This window comes from Brachycentrus maculatus, unplaced genomic scaffold, assembly GCF_059751285.1.
Source record: "Brachycentrus maculatus isolate JH-2025_06_01 unplaced genomic scaffold, ASM5975128v1 h1tg000537l, whole genome shotgun sequence".
Lineage (NCBI taxonomy): Eukaryota > Metazoa > Arthropoda > Insecta > Trichoptera > Brachycentridae > Brachycentrus > Brachycentrus maculatus.
Genome location: NW_028281283.1, coordinates 130,001 through 153,893, shown reverse-complemented (window position 1 = coordinate 153,893; position 23,893 = coordinate 130,001). Strand labels below are relative to the sequence as shown.

Genomic DNA, 23,893 nt, shown 5'->3' with positions numbered 1-23,893 from the left:
TGTGACTGCTGTGACACCCTGCTGCAAATATAAAGCAGTCAGTTAAGCTGGATTCTGTTTTATAATACCTATGTTACAAATTTGTACCTAAATATGTCCCATTTAATTTTTTTGATACTTTAATAATGTTTTTGCAAGACACAAACAGCTGCCACAATTGAATGTGTATACACATAGGTAGTAACATGACATGCATAATATTAGGTAAGTATTTGTCGTTCTGAGCCAAATTTAATCATATTGAGAAAAAAAATAATTAAACCAATTACACTTGTGAATTCTCAATCTTCATTTACATATATATCCTCTTAATTTTTGGCGAATGCAGATAAAGAGGACATTTTATTTTAGATATATTCGATATAATGATTGCATATTCTTCTAATTAAATAATTTACTGCAGACCAATCATTGTAGAAGTAAAAGATAACCATAAAATTAAAAAGAAAGAAAAATTAAATAACATTTGAGTTCTTAAATTCATAATTCTGAAAAAAAAAACTTAAGACTCTAGGCTCGGCCAAAATCGGCTAGGATTTAACTCACATTTTGAATAACAAAAACATTAACAATTTGAAAATGACTTGGTAAAAGTTTTGACTAGAGATTTCAGGTATATTTCTCAAAACTTCATCCATGCGTTAGCTGCACACTTCTTTATGTTCATGTCATACTAATTTAGCTATTTTTTATGTTACTTGACACATTCAAGATTTGGAACAAAACATACTTGGAACATAATAACATCAAAAATATTCACAATTTTCTTTTTCTTGTGACTAATGTTACACAATATCAGTATTTAATTTTTCTAAACATTTATGTTTGCAATTCATTTATTCAACCTCTCATTAATTGCATTGAGAATATCAATTGCAATACCTGAAGTGAAATATTTTGAGAGGTTTTCATCCAGTCGAAGGTTTTCTTTTAAATATTATTCCAATATATTGACCCTTTCCCAGCAAATTATCGCTAACGCCAGTTACGTAAATAAATATAGTTTGGTTTGACAAAATCTGCTCAAAACAAATGTAGTTATGCATTGGAATAAAGTGTATACGGGAGTGGTCCAAGGACACTCTGGGGATTGGTCCACAGGATAAGATTATTTTTCTTTACCAGGATTTACTAAAATAAAACAATATTTTTAAATGTTGTTTATGATGATCTGCCAGGAACGGGTCAATATTAAATGAAAGAAATAATGAAATTATCTATAATAATATTTTGAACGTATCAGTAACAAATAACTGGCAGTTAGTCTAATTAAAAATCAGTCGGTTTATTCAACAGGTCACTATGACAGTACAAGAACAAGTGTCCTTTGTATCAATCTCATAGGGGTCGGGTCCACGCATCAACATCCCTTCCTGTGTACACCCCTGCCCTGCCCTCTAGCGGGCGCTTGGGGTTATAGGTCAAGTTGTCAGAAATATTGCGCCATAACAAATTAAGGTTAAAACAGATAGACTTTTAAAGAAACCAATATAATAATTCAATCGTAACTATACGTAGCAGTAAAAAAAAATGGTTTTTAAAGATTTTGTGTTTTCTACTTCAACTTATAATTTTTATTATCCTTGAATAATCTGGTTTAAAAAAAATTTGCTGGATCATAAGATGGATGGTATAATACTCAAAGCAAAACCTTGTACTGGTCGAAGAAAATTGTCTCGCACTGATTCATTAGCATACTCACATTTAAATGCACATTTTTTTTAATGTCTATTTATTTTATGTCGATGATTTATTATTTACAAAACTAGTCAACGTCTTTTCACTACTCTTAAATTTTAAAGTACTTAAAATTTACGTTTGATGACCTTCATTCACTCTTGGGAGTTAAAGTTTATAATTGCCACAGAGTTAAGTTAAATTGGACATTTGACTAGCTATATAGTACTATTGATCACTCAGAATTGTTTCAGCTTGTTCGGCCTTGACTTCTCCCATAGCTTGCATTGCTTTAGTGAGTGCAGTAGCATCCTTGAGACTTAACACTTGCAGTACTTGAGGCTCTGTACCTGCAGGGCCTTGTATCATCATCTGCGTCATGCCCGGTCCCATAGAGATGGTGTCCATCGGTTCTCCATTGGAATCCACCTAGATTATAAGACAGTTAACTCGCAACTACCCTTTCAACATATTGAAATATGAGCAGAAGTGTATGAGAATGCTATACACCACATATAACTTAAATATATAATTTGGCATTAAGTGAAAATAGACGAGCAATAAGTTCATATTGGGGTTTAATGGATAACCTTATAAACAACGTTATTTGAAAGAAGACCAAAGTTTAATAAATATTGTGAAAAAAAAATTAAATATGAAGCAACTACGAAGGTAAAATAAATTACCCCTCTATTTATCATAAACGAATGAGTAAAAAATTATCCGCACTTTCATTATAACACATCCTCAGATTTACATGCTGCTTTCTCTGCATGCATGCTTAGAGTTGGTACTACTCCAGTCATATGACAAGCGCAAGGACATTTTATCTGAGAACTGCCACAATCCATTCAATAAACTAGCAGTTAGCACCAAGGAGGAACAATAAGCAGTGACCTGATTTCTCTAGTCGGAAGGTGTATCATGGACTGAAATTCATCATAGGCTTTCAACTTGGTATTCGGGCGGTGCTTCAGTGCATAGGAATGACTATTAGTAAATGGATAGGTTTTAGAGTGGCTATACAAGCATGACATGTAATGAGGGAAAATTCAGCAAACTCTAGCGACGATAATGAGGAGTTACTGCCAATGAGATAGCGTGTTATATAGCATGAGTCACGATTCCATATGTCGAATCGATGAGCTTAGTTTGTATAAAGTCGGTACAAGAGGGGTACTGAAAGAGTTTAACACAGAGTATTGCACGCGCAGATGGCCAGGTCATAAAACCATTAGACCATTTGGGTTTCGAAGTACTAAATCTGCTTTCCAACCCTCTGATTTTGGGTCTTCTGATTATAATCTCTTTGGACCACTTTTCTTTAGATGCTGTGGTCGTAATTTTTTTAATGTGAAATTGCGGTGGATAAAACTGCATATTGCTAGAGGAACAGCCACGTCACAATAGTAAGAAAAATTACATAATCGGCACTAAATTTAACCTAAGGATGAGTAATAATGAAAGTGTAATTTTTTTATTCCCTCTAATAAAAACACTTAAGAAAAATATTTATTTTTTAAAAAAGGTGTAGTCGATGTGATAAACACGGTTTTAAAAAAAAGATAAAATATTTTGATCAGTATATCATTACTTTATAATATTTCTACTGCAAATACAACATAATCTGGAAGAACAAATGAGATGTAAAAAATGGAGTGATATGAACAATGTGATAGACACGGTTTTAAAAAAAAGATAAAATATTTTGATCAGTATATCATTACTTTATAATATTTCTACTGCAAATACAACATAATCTGGAAGAACAAATGAGATGTAAAAAATGGAGTGATATGAACCTATCTAAAAATATTTTGTTACATGCATTTTATAGTTCTTACATACCTACATAAATCATAAAAGTCTAATCTATAACTAACAACAGGGAAAAAATCTGGGATAACATTTCAAAGATATTGAATATTTAATGTGCATTTATCAATTTTGAAGTTCTAAAGTAAAAATATATGAAAATTGTGTTTTTATTTATAATTTCCTGTTTATAAATTAAGACAATATTAAATAGCTCGATACTGGCAAACTGTAAAATTATGTTGCAATGCTGGAGTTCCTGAAAACAAATTTTCGGCTGCAGCGTTATAGATTTCCGCTTCACGAAAGTGTCATTTCGTAGGTCGTGTGAAATATTCATTGGGTCTGTGTGGAATACTAATTTTGTAATTTTTTTCAAGTATGTGAATGTCCCCATTATAATTTTTATTGTAATTATTTTAAACTTAATTAAATTTAAATTCAGTATTAAAAATTTAAATACAAACTCATTAAAATATGAATAAAATGGCTATCATATAAGCCCTACTATCATATAAACCACGGACAAAATGTAGTGTAGGCACACTAGCCAAGGCTGCTAAACTATAACCAAATACGTAGTGTATGAGATATAGATACACCACCCAAAACTGCCAAACTTTAACAAAAAAATGACATAATTTCCCTTTAAAACTTTAAAAATCAAATCCCTTTGGTGTATTTTGGGAATTAAAACTTATGAGATCATTTTTCATTTTTATAAAAGGCCTCATAAGCATTCAAAAGAACCCTATAATATGAAGGAAAACTTGCAAATATTATGCATTAAGTTTGGATATTATTTTTCAGTAAGCATTTTTTTTAAAGTATTATTTTATAAATAGTTTTAATATTGTACTGTACATATTTGATAATGTATCCTCTGTGCGGTGCTTGAAATGTCAAATTGTGTATTCAATTCAAATATAAAAATCATGCTGCATATAAAACAATTAACTATTAAAAAAAAATAAACATGCAAAAAAATAAAATAAAATAACTCAATATGGCAAATAATATTTATTTTACAGACATCTATGAAACAAATGTACAAATAACAATGACAAAAACACAACATATTTCTTATCATACAAAACTATAAACTTTGGTTTTAAATAAAAATTATATAAACAAATTATTAATACAGAAGCAATCAACAAAAAATTATAAATAAATCTAGAAAGACTGTTCGGGTACTTTATACATACGTAATATTACTTGGGATAATCACTTCTCAATACATAATGCATTTTTAAAACAGGCAACTCATAAGAAAACACTGTTCAACATAATGTTTCTATAATCTTATTATTAAGGTAAAGATTAAAGTGGTACTTGAGATATATAAAACCAATTTAACATGCTTATTAATAATACTGGGATAAAATATAAATAGTAAGGTGTTCTACATGTATATAAATTTACTAATTATTGCAGATGATTTGCATTTTATGAATCATGTAATCTAATCTAATACCCGATATATTGGACAAGTCCAATACTTCACTATTTATGTTTATTTTAAACAGTCCGAATTGAAGGATATTACAAAAAAATTCAAATCGTAATACCCAAATCTATTAATGATTTGATTCTTCCATATATTAAAAAAAACTTGTAATAGGTGATTTATATTTTAAACGGTCTCTAACTATTTACAAAATGAAAAACAAATGTGATTTGCTACTTATTAATTACATATAATGATAAAAACAAAAGAAGAAAGAAAAATTGCCAGCGAGAGAATAACATATTTAACGAAAACTGAAAGTGATTATTTCTTGTTAACACGCATACAGTTGTACAAAATGTTATTAGGAACAAATTAATTATAAATAAGTTAAAATACTACAATAAATTAAGATGACTCTAGTTTTCATGAGATCTTAAATGTAATATTCCGAGGAAATTCAAAGAAATTACCATTGGAAAAAAGTAGCATTGAAATCTCACATAAATGGGTTTGCACAAAACCGGTCTCCTTTGTAAGTTTTGGAATAATAAATAAAGTACATCTAAAAGCAAAACATAACTATCTATCCATAAATGTTACACTCCCTGTACATAGTACATTATATATATATGAGAACCTTACACGATGGTAACAAAATACAATTCTATTACCGATATTCTCAGTCGTTCTAAATGTAAATAAACAAAGCGTCAACATTCTCCAATACTAGAGGTTAGCATTGTTAATTCTTTTGAATTGACTCAAAATCGTTGTCAAGGAGTATGACCATTACCTAATTGTTACTCGCCTGCAAAGGCATTATACCAGAAAACATTTTGACATTGAAGGATACTTAACACGTAAAACATATTAACATTTGGTATTCAATATTGCACGAGTTCGTAAGGCTGAAGTGCTGAAAGCGTCATAAGTAAGTTTTATAGGAAAAGATAATAAGGGAACAAATTAAGAATTTAATTTTCATATATATACCAGGAAGCAGCTTAACCAGGGTGTCGTTTTTTAAAAGTCCAAGATGCACAAATCAATATTACGTAATTTCAAAGAAAGATTTGTACAACACGATACAGTTGTTTTGTTAAAACAACCATTAACTGTGTTCTGTATTTACAAGAGTATATACATCTCGTACACTATAATATAATTCATTGAATAACAAAATTGTGTATCAAAGAGGTAATAATAATTTAATGATGTAGGTGGGCAGATTTGAAATACATCATATCATCGGTCATCTCATCTTTGATTGGCTAAATTACTAATTCAATAAACAAGTATTATAAAATGTGCCCTCGGCACAGGAGAACCTAATGAGGACACATTATTGTAAATTCAAATTTCTAAATGTGTGATGACGAAAAATAAATAAAATAAAAATCTTCACAAACTGTAAAGAGCAAAATAGATTATTTTGTTACAATGTACATATTGGATACCAAATGATGATTATGTGTTAAATATACATATATGTATGTAGTGGCTAGACAGTTTGAATATTTGCAGATGGATTGTTTCAAAGGCAACAGTTTAGTAATGGATTTCTCTATTCAAATACTTAAAAAATGTACAAGAGTACCCTTACAAATACGAATACTGAAGGATAAGGTATTTTTAAAAAAAATATGTGTTGCATGTATATATTTTCATTTACTAATTTAAGTGATTCAATAACAAAATAAAATGTAAGTATTTGAATAATTTAATTGCACAGCAATGATAATAAAGTAAACCGATAAAGAGTTTTTGACTAATTTACAGGCATCAAAAAAAAAAAACACGAGTACTTACGATATATACATTTGGAAAAAAAAAAAAAAAAAAAAAAAATCATAAAATATAAATATGTAAACAGATGAGAATCATTATACACATATATATTAAAGTTCTCATAAAAATAAAGAGCTACTTTGCTTTAAAATAAAATTTAAATGGTGCGTGGTACATAAATGAAGCAATAAGAATAAATAAATATGTATACAGATAAACCTTGTCAGTAATGTAACTCTGTCGGTAATGAAGCCGAATAGTAAGATAGAATAAGCGTCATTTGGTGGCAGTTTTCCAAATTGCCGTATTTACCAACTATGGGTATCTTTGTGTTTTGGCACTTGCATTACTATTTGACTTCTCCCACAGCTGCTGGCAAAGTTTATTGACATTGTTTAGCTATATTATAATATGTAAATATATATCAATAATAATAAATAATTTCCCTAAGAAACCTTAAATATGTGTACTATGTTGGTAGATGACTATCTTAGACCTGAACAGATGAATGTTTACATCATTTCTCAAGTATACCATTAAATATTTATTATTATTGCAAAAATAAATCAATTTCACTCTCACAATCACAAATCGCAAAACTCAGGTCTAAGAGGTGCATAATATGTACTAAAATAATATTTAACATTAATCAGAATATAGACCAAAACTACTTGAATACAGTGATGTATATAAAGGAATATAAACACCGTGTAATTCAAAGTACAAAAAATATCACATTTATCATATATGGTGCTTATGATTTGGACTTTAATTAGTTTGGTACCAGATATATTTATTAGGGAAAAATCCTCACAGTAGTATTTTGTAACTCGGTATATTCCGTCTTTATACACATTGTAAAGACAAGAATATGAAACCTAAATTCATTTAGAAACTCTTAACAATAATTATGATTTTATGTCTCATGCAAATGTAGTTTTATTCTTCTATCAAAAGTGAAGAAATATTCATTAATAGATGCACACTTTATGCTCTCGAGAATAAACTTTTATGAATAAAAAAGGAGGTGGAAAACTTATTTCCGTAAAAAAGGACCTTATTGTCACCCAAACTAATTGGCAGTCTAAACTTGAAGATCTCTGGATTACCCTTTAAGTCAACCACAAACAAAACTCTCTGTTTAACACGGGTATATTACAATTAGGTCACATTTAACACAGATGATTTCTGAGATGTATAAACAATTGTAAATGTTTATTCATCATCTTCATTTTATTAAGAAACTTCAACTTACCTTGCATTAAGTGAAAAATGGATCATACATCTAATAGTCTTACAGCCTCCAAAAGTTTTTGCAGATTGAAAGTTATACCATTCTGAGAATTTCAGTCAACGATGGGACTAACTCAATTTTATATTTAAAAAAAACTTATCACACACACTTAATCAAATGTTATACACATTCCAAAGGTTATACTAGAAGTTTTACTTTCAAATGTAGACAATCTCCATCCATTATTTAGAGTAAAATATTCTAGCGAAAAATGTTTTCATAACAATCTCGAATTTTGTAAATATTGGGGCCGCAAAATTAAAAAGTCCCTAGAATGATAAGACATTTCCTGTTAGGATATTTATCTTCTATTATGATACATTCACTAATCTGGTAATATCTAAAAAACATGAGGAGGCAATCAATATGCTATCTGCTTTGGTAAAGCTTTCAAATTCCTCATTCTTAAATACTTACATATACATACAACCATGGTCGCCAATCACTTTGTGTACAGCAACATGGTTTTGTCCTAAAAAAATACTCTATCTAACTTACTACAATACACTGTCATTCCATGAACTCCACAACACAGGTGGATGCCATACACATATACTGACTTTGCAAAGGTCGTTTAATTCGGGAAAATTTCATACTTATAGAAAAGTTGAAAGGTGTAAGCATTCACAGCTTTGACTCATCCCAGTACCCATAACTTCAGGGATACTACAAGGTTCTCACACTGAACAGTCTTACAAATAATAAAACATTATACATGGTTTTATAAGATCTTACATAGTAACCCGCACTCATCACTGATTCACCACATAAATCTACACGTTGACTATAAACTGCGCAATCCAGACACCCTTAAAGTTAAACGTTTTTGACCAAATATAGGTTTTCTTAATCCCCTTTATCACATGTGTAGAGAACACAATGACATCCATAAAGATATATGATGTAAGGCACCAACATTTTTGGTAATAATTATCAGTTTATACATAATAAGAAATTACAGTGAAACCTCAATTTAAAATCACTCAATATAAAAAAAAATCTTAAAAAATTCATATAAACAACACCTCGATTTAGTGAACTCAACAAGACCTCAACAATACATGAAAAAAAATTATGATAGTGCATTTAAAAATATAGACATACATATATTTTATTAAAAAAAATAGATTTCCACAAACTACCCTCGTTTTTTAACATTATCATTAAAAAAATATTTTTATCATAATTTTTGGTTGCCAATCATATTGTATATTTATTTGAACCCAAAAAAGTCCTAAAAAGCTGAAAACTAGTAAATTTGGAACCAATTTTAGCAGATTAACCCTTAGCACTCTTCAATTTGTGATCAATTATTTTCTACCTAGTACTAATTCCTTAACTGATTTACAAAATATGTAGTTTTCAAAAAAGGAGGTCTTGTATTGGTGAATTATAGTGTGTATAATTATAGAAATTGAAAAATATAATGTCAAGTTAAACTCAACATCAAAGTAGGTGAAATAAATATGATATAGAGCCATGTGTTAAAGGTTAACAGGTAGAAGCAAATTTCGACAGATCTACCAAAATTTCGGTGCGATTGGCAACTCTGGAGAGAACTGGGTCGATTGATGTCACAATGTTAATCTAAATCCAGTCAAAAAATGTCATTTTGACCCTACTAATTCATAATGTCAAAAATCATATTTTTTCCCAAATTCAAGAAGTATTTCACTTAGAAATTAATGGGTTTAATAGTTTTTTTTTGCACTCCCGTATTTGTAGGTGATTTTAACCATGTAAATTCTTTTTAGTAAAAAAATACAATTTCAGAGCTACGTTTTTCCCAAATAAAATACTTTTATTACAAATACTTTTATTATTTTATTACTTTATTTATTTATTATATAAAATACTTTTATTATTTTATTACTTAAATTACAATGTTTTCCGCACTCTTTTCAGCATTGAAAAGAGTGAAAAAAATATTTTAGAAGAATGTTAGATTGAGATTTCACTGTATATTCATATTACCTCCGTGAAATTCGCACTTCTTGTCTAACTCTTTCAATAATTTTTTGACTTTAGTACACTGTTGTATTTATTTTATACCTCGCATGCTTAAGACATTTATAGAGGAAAATTAGCCCAGTTGTTTTTATAATGTTGTATGTATCTATGTATTGTTTGCTTTAATTTGTTCCTAAATAATAAAAAAATACATGTGTCAATTCATCAAAATACAAGTAAACGAAAGAGAATTTTAGAGAGACAAAATAATCTCAAAATGTAAAATTGTCTTTTTAGTATATTATTGATTAGCTTAATTTCTTAAGAAGATACTGTATATGACACAAATACATAGACACATTCACATTTGGCAACATAACTAATTGGATCAGCCAGATTTTCATCTTATCTGGAGTAGAGTAAATGAGGACTATGATAATATACTGACAACGCCATACAAATGAAATATCATATCCAAGTATTTTGTACTTTGGTTTACATTCCCTGGGCTAACTCAAGATGCTTATATCGTTATCTATTTCCATCTTGACAGCCTTGGCATTGCCGCAGACATCGATGATAATGTTCCCGTCCCTATAGAGGAGAGTGGGGTTATGGTTAGAGGAGGCGGGGGGTACCTGCACTACGGGGGTCACGCACACCGTGCCATCGCTGCCGGCGTGGATCTGCTGGATGTTGGCCACCATGGTCTGGTACATACTGGCCGATACGGGCACCGAGATCACGTTGCTCACCGACACGGGGAAACCTACAGGACAGTTCAACCACACAAACCTATTTACCACTTCCCTTCATTTTTCTCTGCACTATATTATATTATGAACCCGTAAAAAAGGTTACTTACAATCGGAATTTCATATATTATACAAATTAGTATTCCATTTTTATTGATGTATGTCTATCAAGATACAAATTTAAAGCATCTAGTAATATTTAACCCAATTTGTCAACATTTTTAATAAACGTTTTGACTATGATTTGACAATTTTCTTATTTAATGTGAAAGAAAGTATTTTCTAATAATAATTATCTATCCAAGCGATAATACCCGACCACCTTGGTTACCATAAATTACATATATAAATATATACTTTAAGAAATAAAGGGTATCGAAGGATATTTGTAATGCAAGATATAATATTTTTATATGAGCATTTGTAAATGTGTTGTATTTCATACATGTTTGTGTAAATAAATAAAGCTTTTTTTAAAATATATATACAGGAACAAGGGTTAAAATACATTTATAAAGCTTTGATAATACGGGTTCACCGGAAAATAACATACGGTGTGCGGATGACCAGGTTGTGAAACGGGCTTCTTGAGACTTGCCAGCTTCAGAGAGAAACAGCAAAATGTATTAGATTACCGTGTCCATCTTCTCCGGTAATGATGATCTGTCCTTCTTGTGAGAGTGCTTCTGTGACACTACTGATATCTACCGGCATCCCGTCTGCCCCTTCCAGCGTCTGCACAGTGTGCATGCCATCGGGCCCGCCTGTGTGAATCTGATATAAAATAAATCAATCAGTGATCTTACTAATCTTACTTTATATCATTTGAGAAAATATCTCATTGGGATTATCAAAAGTCACTCATCCGCACCTATTTTTAGTAGCATTAAAAAAATGTAACAGTAGAAATTTATTAGTTCATAATTGAAGAGACCAAAATTCAAAATTTTTTTAGTAAAGAATTATAAAAAAATACTTAAAAATAATAACTCTCATTTTTCATTTGGAAACTAATGCATAGTGATGTATCGAAGTAATTATTTTTTTTAAATTTTCGAAGTAAGTAATTAAAAATAACAAAAATAGGAGAAGAAATCCGAAATTCAAACTCAAAAAATTAATAAAAAATCCTCACTTTTTTATTTATATTTTCTTGAAATTTTATTTGTATTCGGACCATTTTTTATATTTTTTATTTATCTTAAATTTTTTTCTTCAGTCAATTGTTTTTTCTTCAAAAAAACAGAATATCAATTTTTTTTAGAATAATGGCATAATACGAATTACAGTTCTTAAAATTGATAAGCTTTCGCAATCAACCTTTTAATAGATAATTTTTGTTACCATTGATTGTAATTTTTAATATGACTATTGATTTTTTATTTCAATGAACTTTATCTTCTCATCTCAATCATTAATTTTCTAATCATACCTGTATTATGGAAACAGTTCCATCAGGATTGGTGATAGTTTGTAATACTGCTGGCGCATACTGTGACATCTGGAAATAAAGGAGAACTTATTTAACAAATTATTCACAATATTTTTTTCAATTCTTTATAAATTTTATTTACAATTCAGTTTTAACTGCTTGCCTCATTAGATTTTATTTGGAAAACACTACATACTTTGATTTAAACAACATAAAAGTAGAAAAACATCATCTCATAGACATTGTTACCTGCTAGGAAACCTTTTTTTTATAACTCTGATTTATTTTTTAATAAAAAGTAAAGCGGAGCAGATTATTTATTTTATTTAGTTTTAGTTATAATACTATAGTTTTGGATAATCATTTCTAAAATAACTATAAAAAACTACATAACACTTACACAAAATTAATAATATGAATGTGGAAAATAATAAGAAACTACCGAAATTTATTTTTATGATAATAAAAAAATAATAATGTGCCTAATACACTTAAAAAACGGCAAATCTTCTTTTCTGGTCTAGAGTTATGATATAATGCAATGAAAGTAACTAATAACTGCAGATAGTATCTCCTCCTACCCGTTATCCGCACCCAATGGTGCATAGGTCATTGCAAAATAGTGACGCAGTATTATTTTAATTGTTAATAACATGAAGGCAAGGTTTTCAGTCCTGCACTTCAAATGCCAGTCCAGGGTGAATTAGAGAGTGAAAAATCACAAAGTATAATATATGCCACAAATATGTATATTGACGGGATATTATTTATTTTAAACTTACACTTATTGCAATGCAAAATTGAGTAAATATGTATAATGTAGTTTACACTGGAATATCTGCATTTAAAAAAAAAATTTTTTTACTAAAAATATTTTTTTGAACTACTAAAATTCATGCCATAAAAGGAATATGTATATATGTATGTATAATGTTGAAATGGGGAAAAGTTCATTAAATATTACTTTCTTTTATTTTGCAATTCCACGGCTCAAAATCAATAAATACATATTTCAAAAGTTTTCAATGCAAAATACAATAATTATGTCACTTTTTCAAGTAGAGTCGTCCAATTTTAAGTTAATCTTTATTTTTAGTGAATACATGTACACGTTAGGTACCCAAGGTCTTTAAGGAGTTAACAATCGACACAGCCAGTGTATAAAGCATTGTTGGAAAACTTTAAAGTAAGTACATAAAACAAAGGAAATAATGCAGCTCTACACATAGAAAATAACAAAAACACAGACAGCGAAATAATAAAAAAATAAATGTAACGTCGACGATACGCAAAAAAATGAGTGCTAAGGCAACATAACACAAGACAAAAGAGTGGTTATTGTGAAGGTACAAACATCGACGTCAGCCAGCGACATGGAGTCGATGCACACCTGCTGCTGCACTCCGCCCGTCTGCAGCATGATGCTGCCCCCCCCACCCCCACCGCCCCCGCCGCCCGACTGCAACTTCACCACGCCCACCTGCTCACACACCTGCCGTAACATAACATCCGTCATGCTTCACCATACACCAGACTACCCTGTACCTGTACCCGTAATCCTACCTGTACCATCATTGCTTCGCCATCAATAATTCAACCTCTGCCGCTGAAAATGTCTTTACGAGGCCAAGCAGCTGTGTCACGGATAATAATCATTGTAGTGTATTACTCCAATTACAAGGTAATGCTATTTTAGATCATTAATTTTAATTTTAGTGCAAAAACCTCATTACCCGACGATAGTAACAATGGAAAAAGTAACATTTCATTTGGACTAAGTACTTAAGAAATAGTTAATACTTACATTTTTCCGATTTAATTTTAATTTGTACCTAATGCTGGTGATTTAAAATGAATGATTCCTTAGCATTCCAAAGATGAGAAGGGAGAAATTGTACTTTTTTTTTAAGCATTGCAAATGTCAGAGTTCCATGACATGCTGATTTTGTATGGGATAATCAGCACATTCATGTAAATACATTTTTCATATACTACAAATATTTGTTGAAGAATTTTCATAGTTGACTTTAAATAAACCTTTGTTAGTAAATTGAAAAGTATCTTAAATTTGAACAGATATGCCGACCGGGTCGTAAACTCCTAGAGATTATAACTAACCTTTTTACTACGAAGCATCTAAACCAGGAATATTATACATATGGTCTGAACACACTTCTTGGAAAAACTCACTTGCTACATAAAAATACAATCTAGCTTTAATGCTTGCGTTACAAATTTTGTACTTCAATGTATAATTTGAGTTGAAATGTGTTGATAGTGCCCTCAGTCACAAAAATAAATTCAGTAGAATCATAATTTACATATTAAATTATGCGAATAATATATATTTATATTTTTGAATTTTACAAAGTAAATGCCAATTTATTGTAATTAATAAAAGAATAAAAATTACTACACACTTAAGAAATTCAATTCAACATACCTATAAAGGATTAACTATCAAGGTGTGTTAGTACCACTCCACAGGTTAATACAATCAACATCCAGTATAATAATTTGTTGTAAAACCCGATGAGAAATTAGTTGACTTTTTTGCAATATAAATAAAAAAAAATTTAAAAAACTGGTCCGGTGTTAAACGTTTACAATAGTGAATAATATAATAATACAACTGAATAATATAACTTGCGAACCCTGAAGTAGATTATGTAGTTATAAACAAGATTATTTAAAAGTCAAAGAAAATGCTGGCCTTACAGAAGTCAGAGATAACTACAGGATAATTAACCGTTGTTGGAATTTCAATTGTCAGATTTTTACTGTCATCCTAAAAAATGTGCAAATATGATTTTCCAAAGAAAATAAATACTTATTTATGTTTTAAATTGTAAATGAAAATGCTTGTTTTTTACCAGTTGACTATTACATTTATTTTTAACAACTAGTTTTGGATGCACTTTAGTTTATATTCAAACCCGTAGATGGAAGAATCTGTAGCTTTCGAAACTAGTCGTTAAAAATAAATGTAATACTCAAGTGGTAAAAAACATGAGTTGTCATTTACAATTTAATCATGTTTTACCACAAAGTGAATGCCGAAACAATAAATAAAATACATATGTATTTATTATTATTTGTTCATCATTTAATTATTTCTCCTTTCTTTACCCTTATCAAAAGTGTGAGAGTAATGCATATCGGACATACCCATAAAGTAAACAAATTGTATACTCTATCTGTGTCTATACCACTTCACTACTGGAGGAAAGGTTCTCAAATAATGGATTTTGAGTATTTTCTTTATAGTAATACAAACCATCGAAATTAGAACATTTTTGAAACTCAATTTAGCCCCCATACTCGGATCAATTTGAGATGATTCATTTTTATAGTTCGTGAGTTTATGTATAAAACATGCGAGTTCATTCGAGTTTGATAACATTTAAAAAAATATTTATAAAATTCTACGCAACATGAATCTTTCCGTATATCTGCAAAATCTTTGGATTCGTTGTTTGCAGAAAAAGGTCCATTTGCACAATTTCTTGGGTAACGGTATTATAATCTGACAATACCAAAATACAGAAATATTAACCCTTTCAGCAATTAACACATTTTTAAACGTGGATATATAAATATTTATTCTTACATAATGTAGTGGTCCACTATGGGAATTCAACTGCGGAGGAAAAAATATTTTTGCATAAATTTTGACAAATATTACTTCTATCGACAAAACATTAATTTTTAACGATTTTAAACCAATGTAACAGAATAGACACTTTGAACAATAGACCGTGTCCTTTTTACTGAACACCAAATATTAAAGGGTTAACAATTTATATTTTGATATTTAATTTGTTAATAAATTGTATCAGGATTTTAGCACATGTTGTTACATAGCATTAATCAACGCGGTTAGTGGTTAGAGTTGAAATATTTCATTCGGATATTGGAAGAATACTTACAGAGGAGTTGGCTGATGCATTCGCATTAGCCTTCTCATCTTCCTCGGTGAAAGCCGGAAGCAGGTCCTCTCTACCGTGGTACTTATAACAATTAATTACAATCTGCCGAAGCGCGTGCGTCCATGAGATCTGTAATTAATCAAATATTTTTTTAAATGCTGGGTAGAGAACAGTTTTTTTTAACTTACTTTTTAAACATAATATCTTTCAAATGTTGGCCGCAATTGCGTTTTAGAATGTCAATTCTATAGGCCCAAGTTTCAATGACACACTCAAGCATTTTGATTGGCATGGTGCAAATGACGCGAGTAATGTTGCCTTCCAATGCCTCAATTGAAGCTGGCTTATCCGCAAATAATTAACACTTTAGGTATCTTAAAAGAAAATATTCTAGAGGTGTAATATCACACGATCTAGGCGGCTAATTCACAGGTCCAAAAAGTGAAATAAACTTCTCACCGAATTGATCTATTAATAGAGCTATTGTTTCACACGCTGTGTGACTAGTAGCGCTGTCCTATTGGAAGTTAATGTAGTCGAGATCTCGGGCTTTAATTTCAGGCAGCAAGTCTGTTATCATGGTACGATAGCGGGCACCATTCAGTGACATTGTTGCCAGCTTCGTTTTTAAAGAAAAATGGACCGATGATTCCACCGGCCCATTAACCACGCCAAACCATTGTTTTTTTGTGGATGAAATAAGTTCTTGAGTCTCTCCGGGTCGCTCATCATCCCAAATGCAGCAATTTTGCTTATATATATAGCCATTGAGCCAAAAACGTGAAAAACACTGCATTAAACTGGGCAATGAACAAAATTTTGGTTGAAAACAACGGATCTAATAATTGAATAATTTGTAAAGTTGTTGCGGTATAAGTCTTTCCATGATGAAATGTCAAACAATACAGAACAAAATTACCGTGACAGTTTGACACAACTCAAGCATGATCTGTCAATGAATGTCTATTGAAAAAAAGGCATAACAAATCTCCCTATAAAATAAAAATATAAATATACGACAAACCTTTTGTTTATCATCTTCAGATCGAGCATCCATTCTTACGTTGGCCCACGGAAGTTCCTTCGGCCACCAGGGAGGTCTCATCGACTCTCTACCCCAGCCTGGTTTGCCCCGCCCTGTTGAAGGAGAAAAACAAATATTGAATTACACTCGGTACCCCAAATATCTGAAAAAATTACATCTATCAACCTAGCATGACTTATATATTCGTCAAACGTAAACAGTATTGAGTATGGGTAGGACGTATACAAACATCCTCGGAATATATGTTGTACCCTTGAACGGATAGGACTTATTTTTGTCATTCAACAAACGTGTGAGTCATCGGTATGTGTATTAACATGACTTCAAGACACGGAGCAAAACAGTTGCGCTTCACTATTGTGTGGGATACACATGTACTTGGTAGGCAGTGACATGTACGTACTTACACTTCCTACTTTCATATTATATTCTTTTTTTTATCCTTTTTATATTTGAAACTATTTTATTTTAAAACATTTATTTCATTTTATTTATCTATCAAATAGGCGAAAGCTATTCAAGCGCCATCAGTAGCGAAGTCAATATACTGACAAGTACAAAAAGGAGACTACTTTTACCTGACAACTTTTTATTTTATTTTTTGCAATTGTTTATTTTTCTTAACGTTTTTATATAAAAAAATATATGTTTCATCGTCTTTCAATGAATTCTAAGCATTGATAATTTTATTAAATAATAATAATAAAATATGTCACATCCGCGTGACGTAAAAACACATCTTTACGAAAAAGTGCACGCCTGTTGTTAGGTTAAACAGGTTAAAGATCATCGGGAGGCCTAAATACAGGTTAGATCATCGGCCATCGCAGCCAACGCAACCGATGATCAGACCCAGTAATCTGTTTGGTGATTATTATCAAGCGATATCTACAAAGGGGCGAAGGCTTGCGCGTAGTAGTGGAGTACCTGTGGAGTATTTGAGCATGAGCGGTATGAAGGCACGCAGCTGGGCCTGGGTCATCTTCTCCACGGGCGTGGGTATGCCGTCAATGATGAGCGGAGGCAGCTCGTACAGAGAGGGGTCGTCCTGCACGGGGGGCGGCGCCTGCTGCGCCAGCGCGTGCTCCAGTTCCTCCATAATCATAAGGCGGAGGTTCTTCACCACATCCTCGAGGGGCTTGGCCCCGAACACGCGGTATGAGGTATTTGGTTTCCCCGGAGTGGCCACTAGCACGACAGCCTGCTGACCCACGCGAGTTGCAAATTCATCTATAGTTTGCTGGAATTATTATATCATTTAAAATTTCTAGTGATACAAATGGATTGGTGTTAGTGGTCAAGGTATGTACCTTATACAAAACTAGCGAACTAACCATTATGTAACATCCACAAGGGTAAGCAGAAAGAAAAGAACGCCACACAACTATGTCTTTGCAAAAATTCTTCAACTCTTTCACATTCATATATCTGCTCATTCATACCCGCGGATTATTCCAACTCCTGACCTAGCCACCTTCAACATTTTTTTAAGTACTTGATCATGCCATGAAGATTTTCTCGGTCTTCCATTTCTAACCACGTTCGCCTAATAGATTTGTTTGGCCATTCTGTACAAATGTCCTAACTATAATAAAAATAATTTTGGAAACCATCTCAACAAATCATTTTAAATTTTACTGATAATGCTTTATGAAATGTACAGCTACGAAAATTGGTATTAAGATACACATATAAAAATTATTGAAAATTAAATGGTAGTAAAGTCAAGTCAAATTTTGGAGACAATTTGTCATTAATATAAATTAAAAATAATGTATGAATTATTTTAATGACTATTTATGAAACAATTATCATTAGTTATAAAATTAGAATTCATTAAAGGAGTCTGAGATACTAGTCTCTGTTGAATATTATTGAAATTTTAATATATTTGGAGACTTCTAAAAAACTTGTTTATTTTTTTAATATAGCGTATAATTTCATTTTGGCATCAATAACTCATGCTTCGACATTTGTGGATAATTCTAAATATGCTACTAAGTAAACTTACTCTTAATTTTCTCAGCAGTCTGTTCTGTTGGCGTTTCCTTATGGATGGATTGGTTTCAAATGAATGTGGTCGTTTTCGTTTTTTGGATGACGCTATTGCCGCCGCCGCTGCCATGCCAACAGGGCCTGATCAAATAATACAATTTAATTTTTTTGTTGAATGATTTAAATTTATATACATTTACACACACACACACACACATATATATATATATATATATATATATATATATATATATATATATATATATATATATATATATATATAAATATAAATATATATATATATATATATATATATATATATATATATATATATATATATATATATATATATATATATATATATATACATACATTTATATATATACATAAGTATGCGGCTTGTGATTGAAAATAGGAATCAAGTTGCAGCAGTGTGGAAGTCAAATCTACTTCGAGTGAGAGTCTGGAACACTAGCCATCTTACCACATTAACTTGGATGCTTTCATCCCTTTCCAAGAGACAGGACACTACATCCGATCCTGAATTAGCGGACAAGTAAATATGTCTAAGAGTACAGGATAAAAGTCATTTGAAAACAACTGTGCTAATTATTCTACGTGTGTATCTTAAGGTGGGGACTGACCGGAGTCATTTTGTCGTAACGTAACACGTTACGATGCGAGCATTCGTATAGTCAGTACAGCGAGCCAAGCTGCTCGCCGCTCATTCCGCGTACTCCATCTGAAGTCGGATGCTCGACCAGAATATTACGTTACGATAAAATGCTTCGAGCAGTCCCCACCTTTACGCTGCACCATTAAAAAATGTACATATTTTCATTTTTGAACACTAAAAAAGGAAAATTGCATTCTTATAAATAGTAAATAATTAACCTGCCGCCGCAAGCTGCGCAGTAACCTCATCGCTCATGGCCACCGTGATGAGATCACTGCCATCCTCGTATCCGGAGCCCGGAGAGGAGGGGCAGCAGTCCTCTTCATCCTCGGAGCCCCCGCTGAGCCCTCCCTCCACCTCCTCCACCATGTCCATTGACTCGTTGCTGACGGAGTTCATCGCTGCGATCATTCGCTCAGTCACTACCAGCCAAGGAATGGATTAATCCGATTTCTTAATGCCTGGAAACATTTTTTAACATTTTAATCACTAAAAAATAATATTGTTTACTTCGAAGTAAATTGTCCGCCTCCGTAGTGTTATGGTCAGCACACTTGGCTAGCATTTTGGAGGTCCCGGGTTCATTTCTCAAGGGGAGGGGGGGTTAAATAAATATAAGTGATTTTTTTCACTCTAATATTTATTCAATATAGTCCGCCTCCATAGTGTAGTAGTTAGCACGCTAGGCTACCATACTGGAGGACCCGGGTTGATTCCCAAGAGGGTCAAAATAAATATTTACAGTGACTTTTTAGTCCAATTTTTATTTAATATGACCCTGGACTGGTACCTGAAGCGGAAAGCTGATCACTTTTATGCTTTTATGAAAGCTGATCACTGATCGTTAAACACACTTCGTGTGTTTAACGATCAAGATAACACTGCTTTCTATACGATACAGTGCCCTATGCACCATTGGGTGTGGATAAGGATTAGAAGAACATTTATTCAATATTATCCTGGACTGATACCTGAAGTGGAGGGCTGATCACCTTTCCTTCATGTGTTGACGATCAAGATAACACTGCGTTTGTATGATTCGGTGCCCTATTCACCATTAGGGTGCGGATAAGGGTTTGTCAATGCAACTAAGTACACATTTTTTTACTCATTTACAAATGTATTTAAATATGTATATTTTATTAATTACAATTAAAAATTAGAATTAATAATTTTCGTTCTGTCTTGGAACGGGTAAGTCTATTTAGACAGAAGGATAAATTTATACTTAAAATTGTAAACTATGAATGCAAAAACTGCATACGTATATACCTAAATAAATGCATAATCCAAAACGCTTTCAAAAACACTCCCTCCTAAATCAGATTTTCAGTCAGTGGTTTAGTAGTTATTGTAAAAAGGGGCGTTACTTGCAGTGCTTATTACTTTTGTATTTGGTAAAAAGAAGTACCTTGTACTTTATTCCTATTTCCTGGAAGGTCAAAAAACACCACATCCATCTGATGCAGTGCCCTACATTAGGTATTTTCTAATTTTATAAAGTAAAACAGGTGGACTTTTAAGGTATTTCCTACAAAAAATAATGGGCCCTAATTATTCCCACTAGCAGATAACAGTCGGTAATTGCCAACTGTTATCTGCAAGTAAACCGCGAAGTAAGATAAAATATTGAAACAAGTAAAAAAAAAGTTACACATTAATTACCTTTTCTATTGACACATCTGAATTAGAGCAGTTATTTTGACTCAAATTTGCAAGTTTTAGTAAAAAGGTAGCAAGTTGAAAATCGTTTTGGACCCAGAAAATTAAGGGTTTGAGTGTTTTCACAGTTTCAGAGTGTGAAAACACTCAAACCCGTAAAAAAAAAACACTCAAACCCAGACTCTGAAACTGTGAAACCACTCAAACCCATAACTTTGTGGGTGCATTTCTGCAACATCACGTGACATTTGTGGGATAAAAATATTATGGATTAATCTTCATCTTTTGTGGCAAACCATCTTGATTTTCAGCGAAGTAATGGATTCATGCAGCCCAGAAAATCTGAATAATTTTACATTTAATGTAATGTAACGTGAGAGACACGGCTTGGCTTATACATGTTGTATTTTTGTTATTTACTTTTATTACTATTACTATTTTATTTATTTACTGTGGGTTGTGGTCGTGGAGAGGATCTGGGCTGAGTTCTTGGTTGTGTTTTGAGCATTGGATTCAGTATAGGGTTCAATGTGCGAAGCATGTTCGGAACTCGGCTTAGGGATAATTCACAACTATAACTCTAGGCCTTGCACACTCTTTACTCTAACACAAAATACACAATACAACACACCACACAACACCACACCACACGCCACATCAGGCAAACACATTTTATTTTGAGCTTAATAGTATTTTCACTTTTTCTTGTTGTTATATATATTGTTCTATAAAATGTGAAATCAGTAATTGGCCTCATTATCGGCTCCTTATATTGTATATTTATATTATTTTTGTTAATGGCTGTTGATTTCCAATAAATAAATAATTTATTATTTAGGTATGTACTTTTCATAAAAAAATTGCATCGGTTGAAGAACTATTGATTGTCTAGTTATTTGAATTTTAAAATTAAAGAGTACTTAAGCTATTTCATAGAGGATACTGAAAAAAGAGCAATATTTGCATAATGTTCATTTAAATGCTGCGCTATCTTCGGAATGTGACTTGGTCCGTGTTAAATCAAAGTGAGCAACAATATTTAAGATATAGGAATTCTCAGACAAATTTAGCTGTAGAATGGCAAAAAATAGAACGGAAGGAATGATATACATTTATGTAAATTTGCAGTAAAAATCATTTTTATAAAGAAAAAATGGCGACATTAATGCCCCACCCACTCTTCAGATAAGTTTGATGAAGTTTGATATATACTGTTATTTTTTTAATATTGGTACTTAGTTTACCTTCATTTTACACTAACCGTTTGAAACTTTTTTGAAATACAGTATTCAATTGTGTGCTAAAGTCAAGTTTTGTAGGGTATTCCTTTTTTTTAAGATGCAAAATGTGCATCGTAAACTTCTCGTTATGTGCATATTTGCAAAAAAATATAATAAACATTTAAAAAATATATTTAATTATATTGGTTTTTCAATTTGCGTTAATTACTTGTGATTCTTTTTTATGTGGCCATATAAAGATAGTAAAATATAGAATGATGTGCATGACGTATGGGATCGAAAGTAGAGCGGACACCGCTGGCACATAAAATGCGCTTAGAGTGTCAGAAATGAAGACTCAAAGAAGCATATGAAACAATATAGTATAGAGTATACGAAACAATAAGAAAAGCCAGGATAAGGGAGATTTGCGAGATTGAAGCTGTCATTAGGTGGGGAAGGCAAGGAAGGAGACAACACGCGCATGTGAGGAGAATGAAACCATCCAGACTCCCTCACATCGTACTGTACGGCCAACCCCAAGGTAGACGACTCCGGGCAGATCACTGAAGATATGGATTGACAGCTGGGAATCGACCTCGCAGAAGGCTAATCCCTCTTAAAAACAGGCCACAAGGCCTACACCAAGAAGGAGAAGAAGAAGAAAATACAGAATACTGCTAAAGCGTGCAATCATTTTTTGGGAGATGTACGAAAGGAGCTCTACGAACAGTATGTATTTTGCAGACTATAAGACACACTTTTATCATTAAAAAATTGCCTCCAAAATTCAGGTGAATCTTATATTCGAAATTAATATAAAAATATCCAGTTTGTTTAACCAAATGTTTGGTTAAAATTCCTGCTAGTCTTAAAAAAGTCATATATTGATGCCGCAGAAAACCTATTTCTATCTGGCAACATTGTAGTGATAAGTATCGCACAATAAAAATTGTAGTGTACCACACAATACCACATGTGCATTTGTAGTGCATAAAAACACACTACAATTGTGTAATCCAACAAGGATTTTATGAGAGCCCCATTTTTTTATGATTCTTTTTAGTCTGGTTTTGATTATTATATAGCTTGGATTATAATTGATTTTTTGGGGTTTTGCATTCTACCGCTATTTATTTTTTTACTTGTTTACAGACTTGATTTAACGAAATCAAGAATTATGCAAAAAAAAATTACAAAAA

At 31.6% G+C, this 23,893-nt stretch overlaps 1 protein-coding gene across 3 annotated transcripts in view; it reads right to left on the bottom strand.

Moving 5' to 3' along the window:
- Positions 1-1,715: 1,715 nt before the first annotated feature.
- The window catches only part of LOC148301584 (DNA-binding protein Ewg-like), a 25,297-nt gene continuing 3,119 nt past the window's right edge, over positions 1,716-23,893 (bottom strand). For 2 of the 3 annotated variants that reach the window (XM_088273025.1, XM_088273024.1), the window contains exons 2-10: positions 20,028-20,270; positions 19,150-19,274; positions 18,066-18,378; positions 17,118-17,230; positions 16,094-16,222; positions 12,165-12,233; positions 11,368-11,506; positions 10,616-10,746; positions 1,760-2,106 (exon numbers count right to left, since the gene is read on the bottom strand). In XM_088273025.1, the coding sequence (XP_088129151.1) occupies positions 1,906-2,106; positions 10,616-10,746; positions 11,368-11,506; positions 12,165-12,233; positions 16,094-16,222; positions 17,118-17,230; positions 18,066-18,378; positions 19,150-19,274; positions 20,028-20,220 (1,413 nt within the window). In that variant the 5' untranslated portion in view covers positions 20,221-20,270 and the 3' untranslated portion in view covers positions 1,760-1,905. Of the gene's footprint in view, positions 2,107-10,615; positions 10,747-11,367; positions 11,507-12,164; positions 12,234-13,518; positions 13,657-16,093; positions 16,223-17,117; positions 17,231-18,065; positions 18,379-19,149; positions 19,275-20,027; positions 20,271-23,893 lie in introns of all 3 variants that reach the window. The other variant, XM_088273026.1, reaches the window with a different exon arrangement.